Below are 19,044 nucleotides of genomic sequence, written 5' to 3'. Positions count from 1 at the left end.
ACAATTTGATTGACATTACCCTTATTCTTGATAACATTACGGATTTCGAACAGGTTTTATATGTTTTTAACTGCATCAATAAATCTATTGATGCCAGGTTCACCAGACCTAAAAGAGCTCAGCGTAGTAATGGACCAGGTTGGTTTGATCATTCGTGTACCAGCTTACTAACCAAGTTAAAATAAGCACTTGCCAAAAAGCCCAGGGACCATGTCCAATAATTAAATTAAGACTAGAGTACAAGCAAGCCCTGAAACGGAGGAAGTGTGAGTTACAGCAGGAGGCTTGGGATTCTCTTAACCAAGCCGCTGAACTATCCAATAATACCCTATTCTGGGCTACGGTAAATTCCCCTTTTCTTAAGGAGGAAAGTATACCTGAGTTAACTTCCAATGTACCTAGTGATGGATGGGTTTCACATTTTTCAAATATTTTTGGCTCTGACAGCTGTATAGATACCAATCCTAGGAGGTGGCCCATTTTTCCCCTGGGAATTACTGTTAATGAGGTGGAGCTTGGCTTACGTGCAAGCAAGGGGGGAATGCCCAGGGACCCGACGGGGTCCCTATATATGTCTATAAAGCAGCTCCTGAGATATGGAGTCCCCTTTTGGCTATTGTTTTTAATGCAGCAGTCTGCACTGAGGCTCCAAAAACCTGGAAGGAATCCATTATAATCCCAATATATAACAAGCATTTACAATGCAATAGGTCTCGCATTATTAAAGTTTGAGCTATTGGTATTGTGAATGGCAATGCCTTTTATTCATTTGTTTTTAAAACCTGCAATCGGTGCATAAACACGCACTTTGAACGTATAGTCCTTGCTTACGATGAACAAGGCTGGCAACAAAAGAGACTGCCAGCCTTGCTTCTCATAAGCATGGACTATAAGTACAAAGCGCTTGTTTACGCACCGATGCAAATGAATAAAAGGCATTGTCATTTACAATGCCAGTAGCTCAAACTTTAATAATGCGACACCTATTGCATTGCAAATGCTTGTTATTGTAAGGTATTTCTGCCTTTTTTTTTCTTTTTGGGGGGGCCCTAGACAAACCATGTAGTTCAGTGATTAGGTAAGCGTGGCAGTGGCGCCACAGAGGCAACTGATCTCTGGTGTGTAATGAACCTGCAGGGTGCAGCCAGAACGTAATCGTAGCAGGGGCACATGTGGAAGGACCCTCGTCGCTAATGTGGCAGGGTGACGCCGGGTAGCGCGGACACCCTGTTTGGCTGTGTGCTCCCGCTGACAACAATAAATCAAATACAGACACAGGTTGCTGGTATGGGCGAAAGAACCATGTGCGGTCTACGCCCCCTTTATTTTATCAGGACCCCTTTATTTTATAGCCTCTGGCCACAAGATGTAAAAGGTGCATATCTGGGGCAGTGCACTACCGTGGGAGGGTCTCGGATGGCTCACAACACATACCAATCACATACTTTTACATAAACAAGCACTTGCTTACGCGCTTTTACTTCATCCCTCTCTGCACGGAGATTCTCTCTTCAACCTCTAAGAGGGCTTTTGCAGTCCTCTCTTGTTGCAAGTTCGCACTTTTACATTTTTTTCTAATGAATATGTTGGACTTGGAAGGCCTGCCTCTGCTATGTCAACTAAGTAGGTCTAAGGAACATAGGTTAGGTTGGATACAGGGGGATGAACTATGTATTGGATAGGAAGGCTGTCTAGACTGTGGAGACATCACACTGGGCTCCACATGAAGTCCCTCGGTGTTTGATGCTGCTGGTAGGGGGGGATCTAAGTCTACACAAAAACCTTCCGTGGAGGTTAATATTATATTGCACAATTTATAAAGCGCATCATAGGGCGCAAAGCACTGAGACTGGTGAGGAATATTTGGAGGTATGGAAAGAACGTGGTGGTGTCTATACTCAAACATATGATATGCAACCAAGAACAATTAGAGCAGTAACTGCCAGAGTACGTGTCACTCATCAATATATCACACATTAAAACGGTTAAACATTAGCACATCTCAAACGAGGAAATGTCACACAAACTCGTCAGCGTCAAAATGTGTCCTCGCCTATTCAAATACCTCATCACTGCACTCTCCCTATGCAGACACGTTATGCTGCCTGAATCCCCAGCACTAGCCTCCTTATTTTCTCGCTCCCTCGCCAGACCGTATTATTTCTCACCTGTATCACCGGGCTCCTCTATTATTTACCAACTACTGCTCCAGACCGATTCCTACTGCTCGGCTCCTCTAACCTCTCGCTGAAGTCCTCAGCCAATCACTGCCAACTGTCTGCACGTTACGCATTCTTTTGCTCACCATGCGACCCCAGTTTCGACCCGGCCATATGCAAGTCAGTCTTGCACTTGTGCCTCATAAGAACAGTCCACCCGAACGGCCAAGCCAGGTCCTCCCTGGACCAGAAACAAGCATCCTTGGACCAGTGTCGGGGTTTCACCCCTCATCAGCCAATATAGCTTGAATCCAGTGGCACAGTGAGCCCGGGACCCCCGTCTGGGCATACCTGGCGCACTTAGGACGAGAAAGCAATAGCCATACAAGTGATGGACGGAATGCAGAACAAATCAAAACCTTCACCCCTAGTCAAGAAATCTGGATGAAATCCATCCTTCTTATGCTCACCATACCACCCTAATTCTAAATATCAGCCGGTGTGGCCTGAGCCAACTTCCCTAGTTGCAGTAGGGTATAGTCCATAATCCCAATCAGAACTAATCAGAGGTGAGATCCGCTAGTTTCAGCTTGGTGTATAGCCATGTCAATTTGATCAGGCAAGCAGAGGTGTCCCCAGCGCGTTTTACTGGGAATGGCATATTTCATCTTTTTACTCAGTAAGCACATTAGTCATTCATGTACAATGTACCATGGTGTGCAGAGATTTGGCTATGTGTCTCCAAGAATGAGCACCACAGTGTGTACTCCCTAGGTAGGTCCCCCACTCCCCTACCTTCAGGCGATGTGTCCACAGGGTAGCGCTGGGGTCTACAGAGCAACAGAGTAGATGATGCTGTTGGACCCAAAGGTCTGTTTAGGCTGTCTGCCTGACTCTCTTCAGGCGGGTGGTGGCCCCTGTCCCAACTTTGCCTCTGATGCCTACCAACAGATATAGGCTGAGGTGGGGCATCACAGCCCACGCTACGGTACCAACAGCAAATGGTGTGCCCTAACACTTTGTATACACCTTGGCATCTGATCCTTGGCTCATTTGTCACAACCAAACGTTTCGCTTTTGTTGTGTCGAGGTAAAGAACATTTTGCAGATTGTGACTTCTTATTTGATGCAACTTCAATTTTGCTCAGTTGGTCCCCTACTGTCTAGTCCATGCTAAATATTGGAGAGTTTGTGAAAGGCACATTTCCAGAGCTCACCTTTCTAAGACCTGCCTCTTAGAACAATGGTCTGTGGGTAATTACTTCCAGTAATTTACTCATTGCACAAGCAAATTCAATTTGTAATTGCCTGAGTGATGCATCTGAAGAAATTCTGTAGAATATTGCAGCATGTGTTGCTATCCTTAGTAAGAGTAACCAACCTTTTCAGCAGTCTCCCTTCACTGAATGGGTTATTCATTTGTAACGAACTGAGCAGATGCCTGAAACTGCAGCAGACACCTTTTTTGGGTTCTCCTTCTAGTAATATAGACTTCCCTGACACTTTGCCTCTTCAGAACAATTCAGGAGGTTCTTCTGCCCTGAGGATAGCCAGTATGCTTTATTAGATATTACAAACTGAATTGTCCTTTCTTCAAAACGCAGATCAACCTCAACAGATTACATTAATGGTAGATTAAAAGAAAAAGCACTGAGACAATGAAAGGAAGGAATACGAAACTGTGAATAACAGAACTACCTACAGTAACACAATCCTTTGCAGAACAGGTGCAAGGTAAATGAGAGAGAAGGTGGTTTGCACTCTTATCTATTTGAAAAATGTTAGGGAGCAGTACATTTAAGACTCCTTGTCTGGGGAACATGGCTCAATATATTAAGGTGAAGCATGAGATCCGTAATGCAACACACCCCAGAAGTAAAGAGGGGGAGAGGTGGGTAAACTGCAGCTGAGATTAGAAGCAGTGGTGTCCCTTTATAAGCCAAAGGTGCATTAATACATCTCCACGATGAGGAGGTGCGAAGGTTGTGGGATATGCATGCCAGACCATAACCACAGCTACAAGGGGAAGGCGTGGCCTGCGAAGATGGCCGAGTACACATGTCTATCGGCGCTCCCGTCGACACCAGGGAAATCTGCCAGCAACCTGCTGTGCCTCATTGCTGTGTTCTCGGTTCCAGAAATTGCAGTTTTTTTTCTGATATCCTGAGACTTCAATGACCGCCGTCAGGAGTGGCAGCCAAGCTCCTGAAAAGCAAAGGCCGAGCAGACCAACAACGCCATCTTGAACAGTGTGTGGAAAACGACACGTAAAGGCATCAGTGGCTTGCATCGCTACGGATGCCTAAAGGAGAGAAGACGCTGAAGGAGATGTGGCACAGCAGAGGGGCCGGCTTACGGTGAAGAACCGAATGGTGCTGTGGCATGCTTCCAGAACATATTCCCTGGAGAATTCCCTGGAGAGTGGAGGCCCTTCCCTGCATAAAGGGCAGCAGTGGGGCCTGAGGAGGACCCAGTAAAAGCTGAAGACTCGAAGCCGAGGGCCGTGGTCGAAGTTGAGGGGAGCCCCTGGAGGTCCTCCTGGCTCCCGAAGGTGCGATCGGACCAAGCGAGAGGGTCCATGAGGAAACCGAGGACCAGTTTGAAGTGCAAAGCAAGGATCCCCGGCGGGGGGGCTGTGCTGACTCTGAAGCACCATGCCGCCGTGGCCTGTGGTGGTGTGAGGCCACTGTTTCTCCACAAGAACGGGGACCCGCTGGAGCGAGCCACGAGGGAGGAGCAGAGGAGTCCAGAATGTATGTATGTATGTATGTATGTATTGCGACTTATATAGCGCACGTATCACCCGAAGGTATCAAGGCGCTTGCTTAGGGAACCCGTCCTGGTATTCCCCTGTGAGATACCCCGGCAGGGTATCCACAAGGTGAAAGCCAGGCATCCCGCCGCGAGGGGCTGTAGTGGAGATTAAGCAAGCTATTGCCCAGAGTCGCAGAGTGTGACCCCGTGAGTCGAGTAGGCACCGGAGCGAGAATTGTCGAGTCCGTGGAATTTTTGAGCCCGAGACCCGCCGAGGCGGGGAATCGAACCCTGGTCCACGGCCGATCTCAGCTTCCAGGTCTGCTGCCTCTAACCACTGAGCCACGCTTCTCCAAAAAGATGACCAGCCTGAAGCACGATTTGAGGATCCACTTGCTGGTGCGGCAGTGAACTATTGAAACGCTGGGCCGCTGAATACCGAGATGGTGTGGGGCTCCGGTGTCTCAGCAGGAGCAGGGACTCACTGAGAGGGACACATGGGAGGAGCAGCGGAGGATTCCTGGGAGTCTGGGGATGCGGCGCATGGTCAGAGCACAAAAATGTCTGGGACCGAGGCAGGTGGCAACCTTTGAGAAGGGACAATAACTAAAAGTGAGTACCTGGTTGGGAGTACGGTCGTAGTCCCTACAGGGCACCAAAGAGAGAAATGTGCTCAGTCCTTGAGGCACAGGCTCCTATCCCTGCTGGAGGGCTATCCAGTTGCGCCGTCACTGTGGAGAAGTAAACGCTGCAGGAAGGCTGATTCCGGTAATGGGTGCCGTGGGATCGCGTGGCTGTCAGTGAGAGTGCCCCTGGAGACAACTTGGCTCTCAAGGGTAAAATTGCACTAACCGAAAAGTCCTGAAAGGAAAAAGATGACCAGCCTGAAGCACGATTTGAGGATCCACTTGCTGGTGCGGCAGTGAACTATTGAAACGCTGGGCCGCTGAATACCGAGATGGTGTGGGGCTCCGGTGTCTCAGCAGGAGCAGGGACTCACTGAGAGGGACACATGGGAGGAGCAGCGGAGGATTCCTGGGAGTCTGGGGATGCGGCGCATGGTCAGAGCACAAAAATGGAGAATAGAGGACAGTGAGCAGCTAGTAGAGGCCCGATCGCAGCCCATCCAGAGCCACAAATAGTGGAATTGGCCCAACTAGTGTGACACAAGATAACATAATTGTGGGAAGGCTGATCGGCTGTGCCCTCACTGCGGAGGGGCAGAGGTTGCAAGAAAATTGATCTGGGTGCAGGGGGATCATGTGGTAGCAGCCAAAAGAGTGTCTTTCACACAGGGACGAAGTGCTTAGTCCCTGTTCCTAAAGAGAAACATGCCAGCTGAATTGAATTGGGGACATCTCCAGAGGCTGAGTTGTGGATGGTGGGGAAAGAACCCATAACCACAGAGAGATAAAAGACGTACCAAATGATGAAGCTGAGGGAAGCCTAGGGTCGAGTGGATGCCCCCTGGAATTGCTAGAAGGAAAGTGGTGGTGCCTTACCCGGAGTACTGTCGAAGGGCCACCTGAAAGGTATGTACAGGGTGGGAAAGCCTAAGGGAACAGGGTGCAAACCAATAAAATCCTGAACTATGCACAGCCCTTCCCCCAGGGCCCCAAACCGCAGGACCTAAACACAGAGAAAACGGGGGAGGGGCACTGCGACCCACAGAGCCGAACCTCTCCCTAGCAGATATACAGGCGGCAATCCAGACTACCCGGGACAATATGGTGCACAAAATCAACGATGTAGCTACTGACGTCAACTTGCTGCACTGCGACCTGTGTCAGGTATCCAACAGAGTAACTACCAATGAACGGAATGTGGATACACTTCAAACAGAGGTCCACTCTCTTAGGGAAACAGTCATTGATCAACAGAAAAAAGTGGTGAGACTTGCCATCCCAGTGGAGGATTCAGAAGGAAGATCACAGAGAAATAATTTAAGATTTATGGGGTTCCGTGAGAGCCAAGGGGCCTTCTGTCGAACTGTTCTTGGAGGACTGGATTGTCAATGACATTGCCCCTAAGCGACTCCAATTTTTTTAATGTGGAGAGAGCCCATAGAGCGCTGGTCCCTCCACCTGGTGCACCGCCACAGGCTATTGTAGCCTGTTTTCTTTTAAATGACTAGGACAGAATTTGTCCTTCCACATACCCGTACTAGAAGACTGCTATTGTTTGAAGGCCGCCCCATAGCAATTTACCCTGACTATACTCAGCGGGCACAAGACCTAAGGAATATGTTTCTGGAAGTTAAGCGACATCTGCGAGACATCAGCGTAAAATACATCCTCCTCTTTCCGGCCAACCTACGTGTTGAACACAGCACAAAAATCCTGTTCTTTTTCTCTGCGTTACAAGTGAGGGACTGGTTGGATGTCCAGCTCTGGATCGAAGACGTCAGAATCAGAAGAAATTTCGTGATCGCTATGGAAGTCAGGGGCAGATCCAGGTATGCCCTGATGGGACGCTGCAGGTTGCAGAGATTGTTTCAGTCTCGGACGGAGCAACCCAGGACATAATCATAGACTCTAATGTATCTAATGACGCTACTTTCTGAATGCAGAGGAGCACAACTGTGCCTGAGTGATCCAGATAAGTGAATTGTTGAATCTTGTTCATAACTGTATATGGGGAATCTATTCATATGTATGACGGGGGCAACCACCCCTCTGAGGTTGAGGCCCGAGTGGGGGAGCTCGAGGTTTCGGCCTGTTACTCAGCATTGCACTAATGACTGGGCACTGGTATACTAAGCACCAAAAGATGGATCAGGAGAAAAGTGTAAAATGTGGACTATAGTGCTTTGGATTCATGTTTTTTACTGTTTGAGGGTTAGTTGGGAGATCGGGTGGAATATGCAAGTCCTTGCTCTCCATGAAAGGGGGGGGATAGACCAGCAATACTGCCCAAGGGTAGAGGGGATGGGAAATTTGACAATGTTGGCTGTGTTATGCAATGGATGGGGATATTTTTATTGTTTCTGTGTCTGGGTGTCATGATCATGTAACAGGATCCACTTACCGGGGTGGCGGTATTGGGGGTGTGAGGGGGAAAGACGAAGGGTATCATATACAGGTCAGTTTTTATGGCTTCCCCTCGACTAAGTTGCTCACCTGGAATGTTTGGAGCTTGGCAGCTTTCGAAAAACGAAGGCCAGTATTTGCTTATCTGAAAGAGTGTCAATTGCATGCCTACAAGAAACACGTTTGAGGTGACTCACTACCTTGCATGAGACGGAGATGAAGGACAACCTCTTATTCAGGTTTCGTGTGGGGGTGTGTTCTCATATGGGTGGCATTTGGGGTACCCTTTCAACATTTGCATCATATAACTGACCCAGAGTAAAGATATGTGATATTGCATGGTAAATTGGAGGGAAGGGAAATATGTTTCATTAATGTATATGCTCCCTATTCGGACTGTCCTTCCTTCTTTCCCACCGTCTTGGCGGCGGTGACCCCATACTTGCGAGCAGTGGTAATCATAATGGGAGACCTCAACTGTGTCCTCAAAGGAATGCTGGACCGTGAGCCCTCCCTAATGAATACTAAACCTTGAATGACAAGAACCCTCAAAGACATTCTGCAGGGCATCCAGTTATGTGTTATTTGGAGGGCACGCTACTCTGTACAGCGGTATTTTTCCCGGCTTCCAATATGTTAAGTCGAGTAGACTATTGTTTCCTTTCGTTGGAACTGGCTCCTGAAATGGAACTGATCACATATTTGCTCATGTACCTCTCAGATAATTCGCTGGTTCTGCTCAGTTTTGGGGGAACGTGGCCACGTCCGGCAATACTCATGTGGAGACTTCAGGCGGAAGCGCTGCCGGATTCCCCCTTCGTCGCTGCGTCTCGGACGCTCTGTCCTGATAATTTGAGGAGAATTGGGGATCGGCTTCTAGTCAGGCCCTCAAGTGGGAGGCCGTGAAGATTGTCCTTTTGCAGCGTGAATCTTTCTGGATTCACTATGCTGTGCATTATTCCGCGGTCTTGTGGTTGGGTCCGGATTCGTAGTCTTTTCTTTGTTTTTTTGGGGTTTTTTTTGTAGCCCAGGTGGGCGTCGGCGTCACACCCCCTTGGGTGTATTTCCGGTGACGTCGGCATGCTTCCTGCGGAAGCTCCCACTCTTGGGCGCCATCTTCAGATTCTTTTTTTTCGCGGTCGGGTCTGGATCGTTCCTGTTTGGGCTCCAGACATTTTTGGAGAAAGAAGAAAGAAAATACAGAAAAGACGAGGAGAAGTTATCTGAAGACTGCAGGGGACTTCATCGACGAAAAGCCGGCAAGGAGAAGGCGTTTTTTCATCGAGATCATCGACGACCGTCGACGAACACGCGACCAGAGAGGCCCTGGACGCTCGATGATGGACAACACGCCGTTCAAGTTCTGCCGTAACTGCCACCACAAGTACGCGCAGAAGGACCAGCACCCGGTATGCAACCTTTGCCTACCGGTGGACCACGAAAGCGGAGACTGCAACGCCTGTTCCGCCTTCGCCCCGAAGACCCTTCGCGTGAGAGAGAGGCAGAGGGTAGCACACGCCACCCTGCAGGGGAAGGCCCCGACTCCGTCCCTCTACGAGCTGGGGATGTCCTCCGAGGAAGAAGACCACGCTGCCGCCGAAGACGACAGCTACACGGTCGTAGAGACCGATTACACGAAGACTTCTGACAAGGTAGGAGACTCTTCGGCCCCCAAGAACCCGAGAGACTGAGTCTAGAAAAATCGAGGGCAAGACCCCGAAAACGCCGACGCCAAAAAAGGCGGCGTCCGCGACTACTCCCAGGCCCAGCGGATCCTCCGAGAAGGAGTCCCCGGCGCCGAGGGCTGCTGATCAGCAGAAAACGTCGAAAATCGTCCCCGAAAAGGATCGATCGACGCCGAGGGAGAAAGACCCAAAACTGACGACGACGACCAGAGACCCAAGACCCGGTCCGACGTCGACGTCGAAAACTTCGACGCCGAAAGGTACGGCGACGAACCATCCGCCGAAAAGAACGGCCGACCCATCCGACGCGGAACACGCGGCAGAGATGGAGAAGAGAAGGCGCCTCGAGGCCGAAATGGAGAACATCATGCAGCGGAAGAAAGATTTCGATGCAAAGATGAAGGCCTCCACGATCCCTCACAAGACCAAGCCACCAGTGATGGAGGCAGTCGAGGAGGAGGAAGAGATCGCCGAAGTCGTCGAGTAACAAGACCAGGACGTCTAGGTGATCGACGACCAGGAGGAGTACGAGAATCCCTACGATAGTTACAACTATGGGGAGGAAGAGGAAAGCAGGACGGACGCAGACTCGACACCCTCTGACCTACAGGAGGTAGATTACATAGATGTCGACACCGACAGCCCGGAGGAGGTGGTCGACACTTACCCCTCGAGGCCCTCGCCGCCGGACGACATCGGGGCCTACAACTCGGTGATACAAGCTGCCGCAGCAGCTTTCAAGCTCAAGCTCGACGAAGAGAAGCAGAAAGCAGACTTCCTTCTAGAAACATTGCTCCCAACACAAACGAGGAGCCAGTTCCTTCCAATGCTCGAGAGCGTCTTGGCTCAGGGGAAGGAAGCTTTCAGGGAGCCCGCAACATGCAAGGCAGTAACTCCCAGAACTGAGAAGAAGTACAAGCATGCCACAAAGGACCCGGCCTACATTCAGGGCACGGTCTCCGCAGACTCCATTATCACGGCCACAGCAAGGAGGAGGGCTAACGTACCCACTACCTCGGGCCTACCACCGGATAAGGAGAGCAAAAGGATGGATCTGGAGGGCAGAAGGATCGAACGGAATGCTGCGACCCACTGGCGCATGGCTAATTCCAACGCCCTGATAAACAGGCACATGTACCAAATCATGGAGGGACTGGGGCAGTTGGTGAAGGACTTGCCCCAGGATGCCAGGCAGAAAGCCGAAAAGCTGGTTGAAGAGGGAAAGAACGCGGCAAATTCTTGCCTTAAGACGGCCCTGGATGGGGCAGACACCGCCAGCAGGCTCATGATGATGGGCGTCACGGAAAGGAGGCACGCCTGGCTCAGGATATCCGGTTTCAAACCGGAGGTGCAACACAGCATCCTGAACACACCGTTCAACGGCAGCACGCTTTTCGGAACAACAGTTGATGAAACGCTCAGCCAACTGAAGAAAGATAACGAAACAGCAAGGTCCATGGGAGCATTGCAGTTCAGAGGGAACAAGAGGGGCACCCCGTCACGGAGGCCCGGCGGGAGAGGCGGAAACCAGCCAGGTACATCACACCAGGCTTTCCAGCAAACGCACCAGGCAGACTCGCAGACTCAGCATGGTCATCAGAAGCAGCCCTGGCAGTACCAACAAAGAGGCCAGTCCTTTCGAGGGAGAAGTGGACGGGGACAAAATAGAAGAGGGGGGCAGCAGCCCACCTCTAAGTGACTTCAAAAAACTCTGTGTGCCCGCCCACAAAAAAGATCCCAGGGGGCAGCACGTACAGATGGGTCAAGACAAACTAGACACCTACGACCACATGACACCAGTGGGAGGAAGATTAAGATTCCACCTCCGAGAGTGGAGAGAAATCACATCAGACAAATGGATCCTCAACATTATCCAATTCGGATACTGCATAGAGTTGGAGGGGAGGCCAACAAGCAGAAAACCAAAAAGAAAGCCACTAGCAGGCAAGCAGCTGCAGTGTCTGCAGGAGGAGGCAAAGGAACTCCTGCGGAAGCAGGCCATAGAACGGGTCCCCTTCAAGGAAAGAAACACAGGAGTATACTCAATGTACTTCCTGGTACCAAAAGTAGACGAAACAATGAGACCCATTCTCGACTTACGGTTCATGAACAAATTCATAAGAACGCAAAAATTCAAAATGACCTCCCTGCAAGAGGTGCTCCCACAATTGCAGATCGGGGACTTCATGGTCACAATAGACCTCAAAGACGCATACCTGCACATTCCAATGAACAGAAAGCACAAACACATGCTCAGGTTCACCGTCGGAGAAAGCCACTACCAGTTCACGACACTGGCCTTCGGTCTAAAATCAGCACCAAGAGTTTTCACAAAGTGCCTCGCAGCAGTCGCAGCGCACCTAAGAAGGCAAGGAATACACGTATACCCTTACCTGGACGACTGGCTGGTGAAAGCAAACTCATACCAGAAATGCAAGCTGCACGCACATACAGTGACAAGCACGCTCATAAACCTGGGGTTCTCCATCCATTGGAAGAAATAATCAATGGAGCCGGAACAAGTGAAGATCTTCCTGGGAGCACAGATCAACACCTTACAGGGCAAGGTGTTCCCCAGCAAGAAGAGGGCGAAGGCACTGGTGAAGGAAACTCGCCTCTACCGGAAGGGACAAGCTCGGACAGTGAGGACTGCGAGCAAGATCATGGGGATGATGGCATCATGCATCCACCTGGTACCGAATGTACGACTCCACATGAGACCCATTCAAGAATGGCTACAGGAGCAATGGTCACAAGCTACAGGCAGTTGGGAGGATCTAGTGGTTGTAACGCACGCAGTGCAGAAGGAGATGACATGGTGGACCATGGAGAACATAGCAAGGGGAAAGCCTCTAACGCCCCCAATGTCAACAGTGACCATCACCACAGACGCATCCCTGAAGGGATGGGGCGCTCACATGGAGGAGCTCAAGGTGAGGGGACTGTGGACACCGACAGATGCGACAAAGCACATCAATTACTTAGAATTGAAGACAATCTTCCTTGCACTTAAAGCCTTTCAAACAAGACTGTACAAACACAAGGTGTTGATACAAACAGACAATACCACTGCGATGTTCTACATCAACAAGCAGGGGGGGGCACACAGTCATCCCCGCTTTCAACTCTAGCGCAGGAGATATGGAGATGGGCCATCCCTCTCAAGATAGACCTGCTGGCCATACACCTGCCAGGGAAGGACAACATACAAGCAGATTGGCTCAGCAGGCAGACATCGGCATCCCACGAGTGGGAGCTCAATGCTCAGGAGACAAGGCGCCTATTCGACAGATGGGGAACTCCATCGGTGGACCTGTTTGCCACACGCCAGAATGCAAAATGCCAAAACTTCGCATCCAGGCAGCCCGAGGAAGGGTCACTAGGGAATGCCCTATGGATAGATTGGTCAAGGACATTTGCCTACGCCTTTCCCCCGATACCACTGATGCACAGAGTACTGAGCAAGTGCAGAGCGAGCAACATGACACTGATACTGGTCGCACCACAGTGGGCGAGGCAGACATGGTACTCGCAGATCATGGAGATGACACAGTGTGCACCCCACAGATTCAGCAGGAGGAAAGACTTACACTCCATGCAGAACGGAGAGGTGCTACACCCAGAGCCAGAGAGCATGAGCCTAGTAGCGTGGCTCCTGAGGACATAGAGTTCGCACATTTAAGATTGCCAGAAAGTACCCTGAAGGTCCTGCGGGAGGCAAGAAGGCCTAGCACTCGGAAGTGCTATGTTGCGAAATGGAAAAGGTTCTCAATATGGTGCAGACAAGAAAGACTTCACAATAAAATGAAGAAGGACTCCACAGTGCTAAAGTACCTGACGCACTTGCTAGAGAAGAACCTTAGCTCATCCTCCTTGAGGGTTCACTTGGCAGCGATAGTCGCCTACACAAGGGGAGAAACTTGCAGGAGTTTCTTCACATCACAGGCGGTGAAGAGATTCCTAGAAGGTGCGAAAAGGATCGCACCACCCAAGCGGGTGCCACCACCTGCATGGAACTTGAACATAGTCCTAACGGAACTCATGAAAGAGCCCTTTGAACCGCCCCACAAGGCGTCCTTAAAGATGCTAACTATGAAAACAGCTTTCCTGGTTGCAATAACGTCCTTACGCAGAGTAAGCGAGCTTCAGGCTCTGACGCTACAAGAACCCTACATACAAATACACAATGATAGGGTTGTGATGAGGACTGACCCAAACTTCATGCCGAAGGTGGTATCTAAATTTCACATGAACCAGTCTATACAGATACCGAGTTTTTTCCAAAAACCAACAACTGCCGCAGAGCGAGCTCTGCACACCCTGGACGCCAGAAGGGCAGTCATGCACTACATCGAAAGGACGAAGGGACACAGGAAAACAAAACAGTTCTTTGTGTCATTCGCCAACAGTTACATGGGAAAAGCAGTAACCAAAAAGACCATTGCACGATGGATCGCACAGACAATCCAACTCTGCCACAAGCGTGCAGGACAAGAGCTAGCAGAGGGGACACGTGCCCACTCCACTAGGAAAAAGGGTGCTACAATAGCCTTCCTGGCTAACACACCCATACAAGACATATGCCTGGCGGCAACATGGGCTTCGGTGCACACGTTCACGAAGCACTACTGTGTGGACATACAGATGAACAAGGAAGCTCAAGTTGGACAGAAGGTGCTACAGCACATATTCAATACCCAACGCTCATCTTCCACCCAACCGCCACAGAGATGAGAAACCGCTACAAAATCTATGCACAACATAGTGAATCCAGAAAGATTCACGCTGCAAAACGAATAGTTTTCTTACCTGTCGGTGTAGTTTTGCAGCTTGAAGATCTTTCTGGATTCACGTGCGAACCCACCCACCTCCGCCAGAAAGATGAGGCTGGAGAGAGAAGAGGTGGAAATAGAACAAGTGGAAAATACTTTGAAGGTACAAAGCGGTAAAATATTACCTGAATAGAACATTGCCATTACTTCGGAAACGAAAGAAACACGGAAAAAAAGAACCCGAAGATGGTGCCCAAGAGTGGGAGCTTCCGCAGGAAGCATGCCGACGTCACCGGAAATACACCCAAGGGGGTGTGACGCCGACGCCCACCTGGGCTACAAAAAAAAAAAGAAAAGACTACGAATCCGGACCCAACCACAAGACCGAGGAATAATGCACAGCATAGTGAATCCAGAAAGATCTTCAAGCTGCAAAACTACACCGACAGGTAAGAAAACTATTCGTTTGAGGCGTCTGCATAAAGACAACATATGGGTTAGGCGTCAATTAGAGCTGGGTATACCAACGCAGAAGCGAAAGTTGGGCAAACTGGAGGCGGATCACTCTACAGCTCCCCAAGTGATTGGTGAGTGGTGCAGTGCCTGTGAAGAACTATTGGAGTCTTGGCGCGGACTGGAAAATTCACTTACACCGCGTATCGGCAGTGTTTACATATGGAGGCCTTGCTCGCCCGGTTGGTAAAGAGACACCTATACTACAAATTTAAGATGGTAATGGAGATTTAGTATTCAACCAACAGGCGATCCTTGAAATACTCGCCAAGCACTTGGCCAATGTCTATAAAAAACAAGTCTCCCTGCCACAGGAAGCCATCCAGGATTTCTTTGCTTTGATGGGATTGCCTCGGTTAGATCATGAAATAGAAGAGACGCTTGGAGCCAGGATCACTAAAGAGCAACTACTGGCAGCTATCCGACATCTCAGGCCAGCTATGAATCCTGTAAGAAATGATTTCTCTGTAGGGTTTTACTAACGTTTTGCTCCTTTGCTGGCAAACCGCCACCTGGAGGTATATAATGAGGGCTTGGAGGTTCAGTCTTTGCCAGCCTCCATGAGGGAAGCGGTGGTAACCATCATACCAAACCTTGACAGGGATCCCCAAATGCTGAGTTCCTATCGACTGATCTCGCTTTTGAACCTAGACGTGAAACTGCTGAGCGGGAGTATGGAGTATGACGGCCTGGCTCCTCCCGCATATGCCCCACCTAATGCAGCCAGACAAGGCTGGGTTTATACCAAAACGTAGCAGTATTGCAGCCAAACTATGGAATACTCTTAGCCCAACTTCTGGAAGCAATTCCACCTCAGTTTATACGAGCTTTGAGAGCATGGCTTTACCCACTCTAATTTGTTCAGTTTTACTTCCAAGTGGCAAGATGCATATAGATGAATGCTGCGCTTTATAAAACAGCGAGAATACGTTTACAAATTCAATTTTCTTATCTCTTACTGTATCTAAAAAGTAACTTTCAACCTCTGAAACAACTGGATATACTTTGTTCAAATTTCAGCACTTTCCCCTACGGTTGAAAGAAAACCTAAACCTACTGTTATGTAGCACACCATGCCTACTGCCCAAAGAGTCAAGTCCAAAGACTACACCATCTACCAGTTTAAAAAATTGCAACTACAAACAATATGAAACATATTCATATAATAAATTCCTTTGATTATCTCAAATGTTACTTTTGTTGTGTTCCATTGCGCTTTTTTGCAAGACTTCACATTTTCATTAACCCCTTCGATGCTCATGACGAGCTCAGCTCGTCATGCAGTACACTGCTCGTGTGCTCATGACGAGCTCAGCTCGTCATGAAACAATGGATTTAGATATTATTCAGCACAGCAGAATAATCTCCCTAGCAGCCAAGGTGTTAAAGGCAAAAGATGCAACCTGAGAAAAAAATGAATCCTAGTAACTGCAATAGCTGTTAGATTGTGTATAAAGGCGGCATTATTATTTGACTGAAAAATTGTTTGCATGTTCTGAAGTTTTAACCATTTCCTGTTTTGTCATAGCCTATTTATTATTTACTGCTATTACTACTAAGTGACAATCCTCTCTTGCCCCAACCAAAAAGACTGGCCGAAAGATAATGCCAAATAATCTGTGCCTCCCCGATTTTGGGGGCTTTATCAAAGGAGAATTCATAACGCTACAGAAGTTGAGTTGAGGGAAGAGTCACCCCTGAAGTTTAGACTCTACATCACTCTTAGACGTACTGCGAGAGGGGTATGGTTGGAGCTACGGAAATTACCCCAGGAATGATTTATTTTAATGAGAATAATTGAAAAACAAGACAACACACTGATTTTGACCAACTCATGTGCAGAACATGCCAGACACTAGATGAGGTAACCAAAGGACACTTGTATGCAGATATCGGCCCTTTGCTAACTGAAGACAAATGGAAGTTCTGTTAAGCACAAGTTAGGTACATGCAATTAAACCCTCAACAGCCAGAAGTACCGGTATGTGTAAAACAGACGATACACATTTTATACATTACCGTGTTTATGTCCTGAGATTGCATGGTTGTGGACTAAAGTATTTGACTCTACAAAGGTTAAACAGGGAAACTTGTTCCCTGTACTCCACTGGAAGACCTTCTTAAAAATGTGATAGGTCCCAAAGCCCAGTCAAAAATGTATAGCAGTGGCCTTGTTTGCAAAAAGATGAGTGCCCATGAGATGGATGGGCAGTCTTGTACTCGAATATAAGGACTGTATCTATTACTTGGTTTAATGTAATTAAATGGTTGAAGCATACTGAGGGATTGTACACCCTGCTGCGAGACTTTAAGATTTCTGAGCCCCTATAAAGCTATTCTTGCTGTGATAACCAGGACAGCATAACCACAGACTTGGGACAGAAGAATGACAATAGTCCCCAAGCAGTGAGGTGGAGGAAGAGTTGAAACAGCTAATAGTGAACTAAATGTTAATAGACCTTATTTCACATGGGCTAGGTAGTATATACATTAGAAATGTGTCACTATTGTTACTCCTTTAATTGGCTTTGGGCACCTGTACACATGTAATGTACCAATATCATGTATAATGATCTGAATATCTGCTAAATGTGCTCCAGTGTTATTTTCATTTAAAATACAGGGTTAACAAAAGTATTTTCATGTTACTTTTGATCAATTGTTAAAGGGTGTCTTTATTAACAAAATATGCAACTCGTTTGTTCAGTACAAAATATGATAAAATATTCAATATAATGTTGACGTATGTGATTGAGCCAAGGTGTCATGGAGATAATTCTAAAAGCAAAGCACTTAAAAAAAAAAATTAAGACCCCCCCCCCCCCCTTTTGTTAGAAAAATAGTTTTTATTTCACAATTTTGGTAAAATAATTAACTAGGGTTTTTATCTTATATTTTTTTCTGCAGCACGCTCTATGAAGTTTGGAAGACAGACTGGGGCTGAAGATGGAGATGGTGCTTCTGGTTATGATGCCTACTGGAAGAACCTTGCATCTGGCCGAAATGATGATGATGATGATGATGATGACTATGAGGAAGATGAAGAAGAAGACGATGAAGAAGGGGAGAATGATGGCGGCAAAGACTCTGATACAGAGAACACAGATCCATTTAGTCAGCTGAATTTAGGAAACACATATGCAAGTGGCTATGCTCATTACGAGGAAGCTCAAAACTAGGAGGCATATTTTCAGTGTGAAGGCTTAAAAGTTGGAATTTCTGGAATGCTTAATGAACTGTTGACTGATGATACCTGCCAAATGAATTATTAAAATATTCTAGTGAAAACAAAATTGACCTTTATATAGCTTAAACATCTCACTTATTTGTCATGGCTAGGATTGGATACAGCTTGACTCGGTTAGTTAAAGGTGGCAAGGTATTAATGGGTAGGTCCTGATGCACCCTGTTTTTTTAAGTCCGAGTTGCGGCTTGCTTTTGTGTTTCCATACTTCTTGATTTAGCTTGAGTTTTTGGCTACAGTAAGATAAGTATATTCTCGGGTCTGTCAAAAAAATATAAAGTTTTAAGAGAATAAATATGAATTTGACCCTAACAGATGCTAGCTGTTTCTGGTGTCTGTCTTGTATAGTAGATTCCAGAATGAATGATGCATTTTTAAGCTTGAAACCAAATTATGTTTGCTGGCTGATTTATTGTATTTTGTGAATGATATCTATCAATCGATTTTTATTTGGCCGGAACCATAAAAGCACAGCATGAACAATTTACAAAGAGGAATACAACAAAGAACATTTTGGTGATGGCATATTCAAGACAATAGGAGTTACGTTGTTCAAGTGCAATTTAGAGTGGATGTGTGACACAGTATTAAAATCGTAAATAAATTCCTTAATACTAAAAAGCAAACATTGGCATAGAAAGCATTTTAGCGAAAGCATAAGATCATTCATTAAACAACAGAGTGCCGTAATATAATTTAAAACCCAACAATTAGACTAGTTGTAGGGGTTTGTATCTTTTCCTAATATTAAAAAGCTGTTCTTATTAAATTTATAATCGCATAATAGGTTTCTGTAGATCCCAAACATTGCAGGAATACAAGCTCATTCTTGTGATGTCTCAAGTTAGTCTTTCGCTAAATGAGGACCTGAAATGTAAGACTTAGGGC

General features: G+C 47.6%; 1 protein-coding gene across 3 annotated transcripts in view; it reads left to right on the top strand.

Moving 5' to 3' along the window:
* Positions 1 to 18,470, top strand: part of ZNF330 (zinc finger protein 330) — a 167,846-nt gene extending 149,376 nt beyond the window's left edge. For all 3 annotated transcript variants that reach the window (XM_078676862.1, XM_078676860.1, XM_078676861.1), the window contains exon 10: positions 17,820 to 18,470. In XM_078676862.1, coding sequence (XP_078532988.1) covers positions 17,820 to 18,091 — 272 coding nt within the window. In that variant the 3' untranslated portion in view covers positions 18,092 to 18,470. The remainder of the gene's footprint in view (positions 1 to 17,819) is intronic.
* The last annotated feature ends 574 nt before the right edge of the window (positions 18,471 to 19,044 follow it).

The sequence above is a fragment of the Lissotriton helveticus genome, chromosome 2_1 (assembly GCF_964261635.1).
Source record: "Lissotriton helveticus chromosome 2_1, aLisHel1.1, whole genome shotgun sequence".
NCBI classification, from domain to species: domain Eukaryota; kingdom Metazoa; phylum Chordata; class Amphibia; order Caudata; family Salamandridae; genus Lissotriton; species Lissotriton helveticus.
This window is presented reverse-complemented; position numbering and strand designations above follow the sequence as displayed.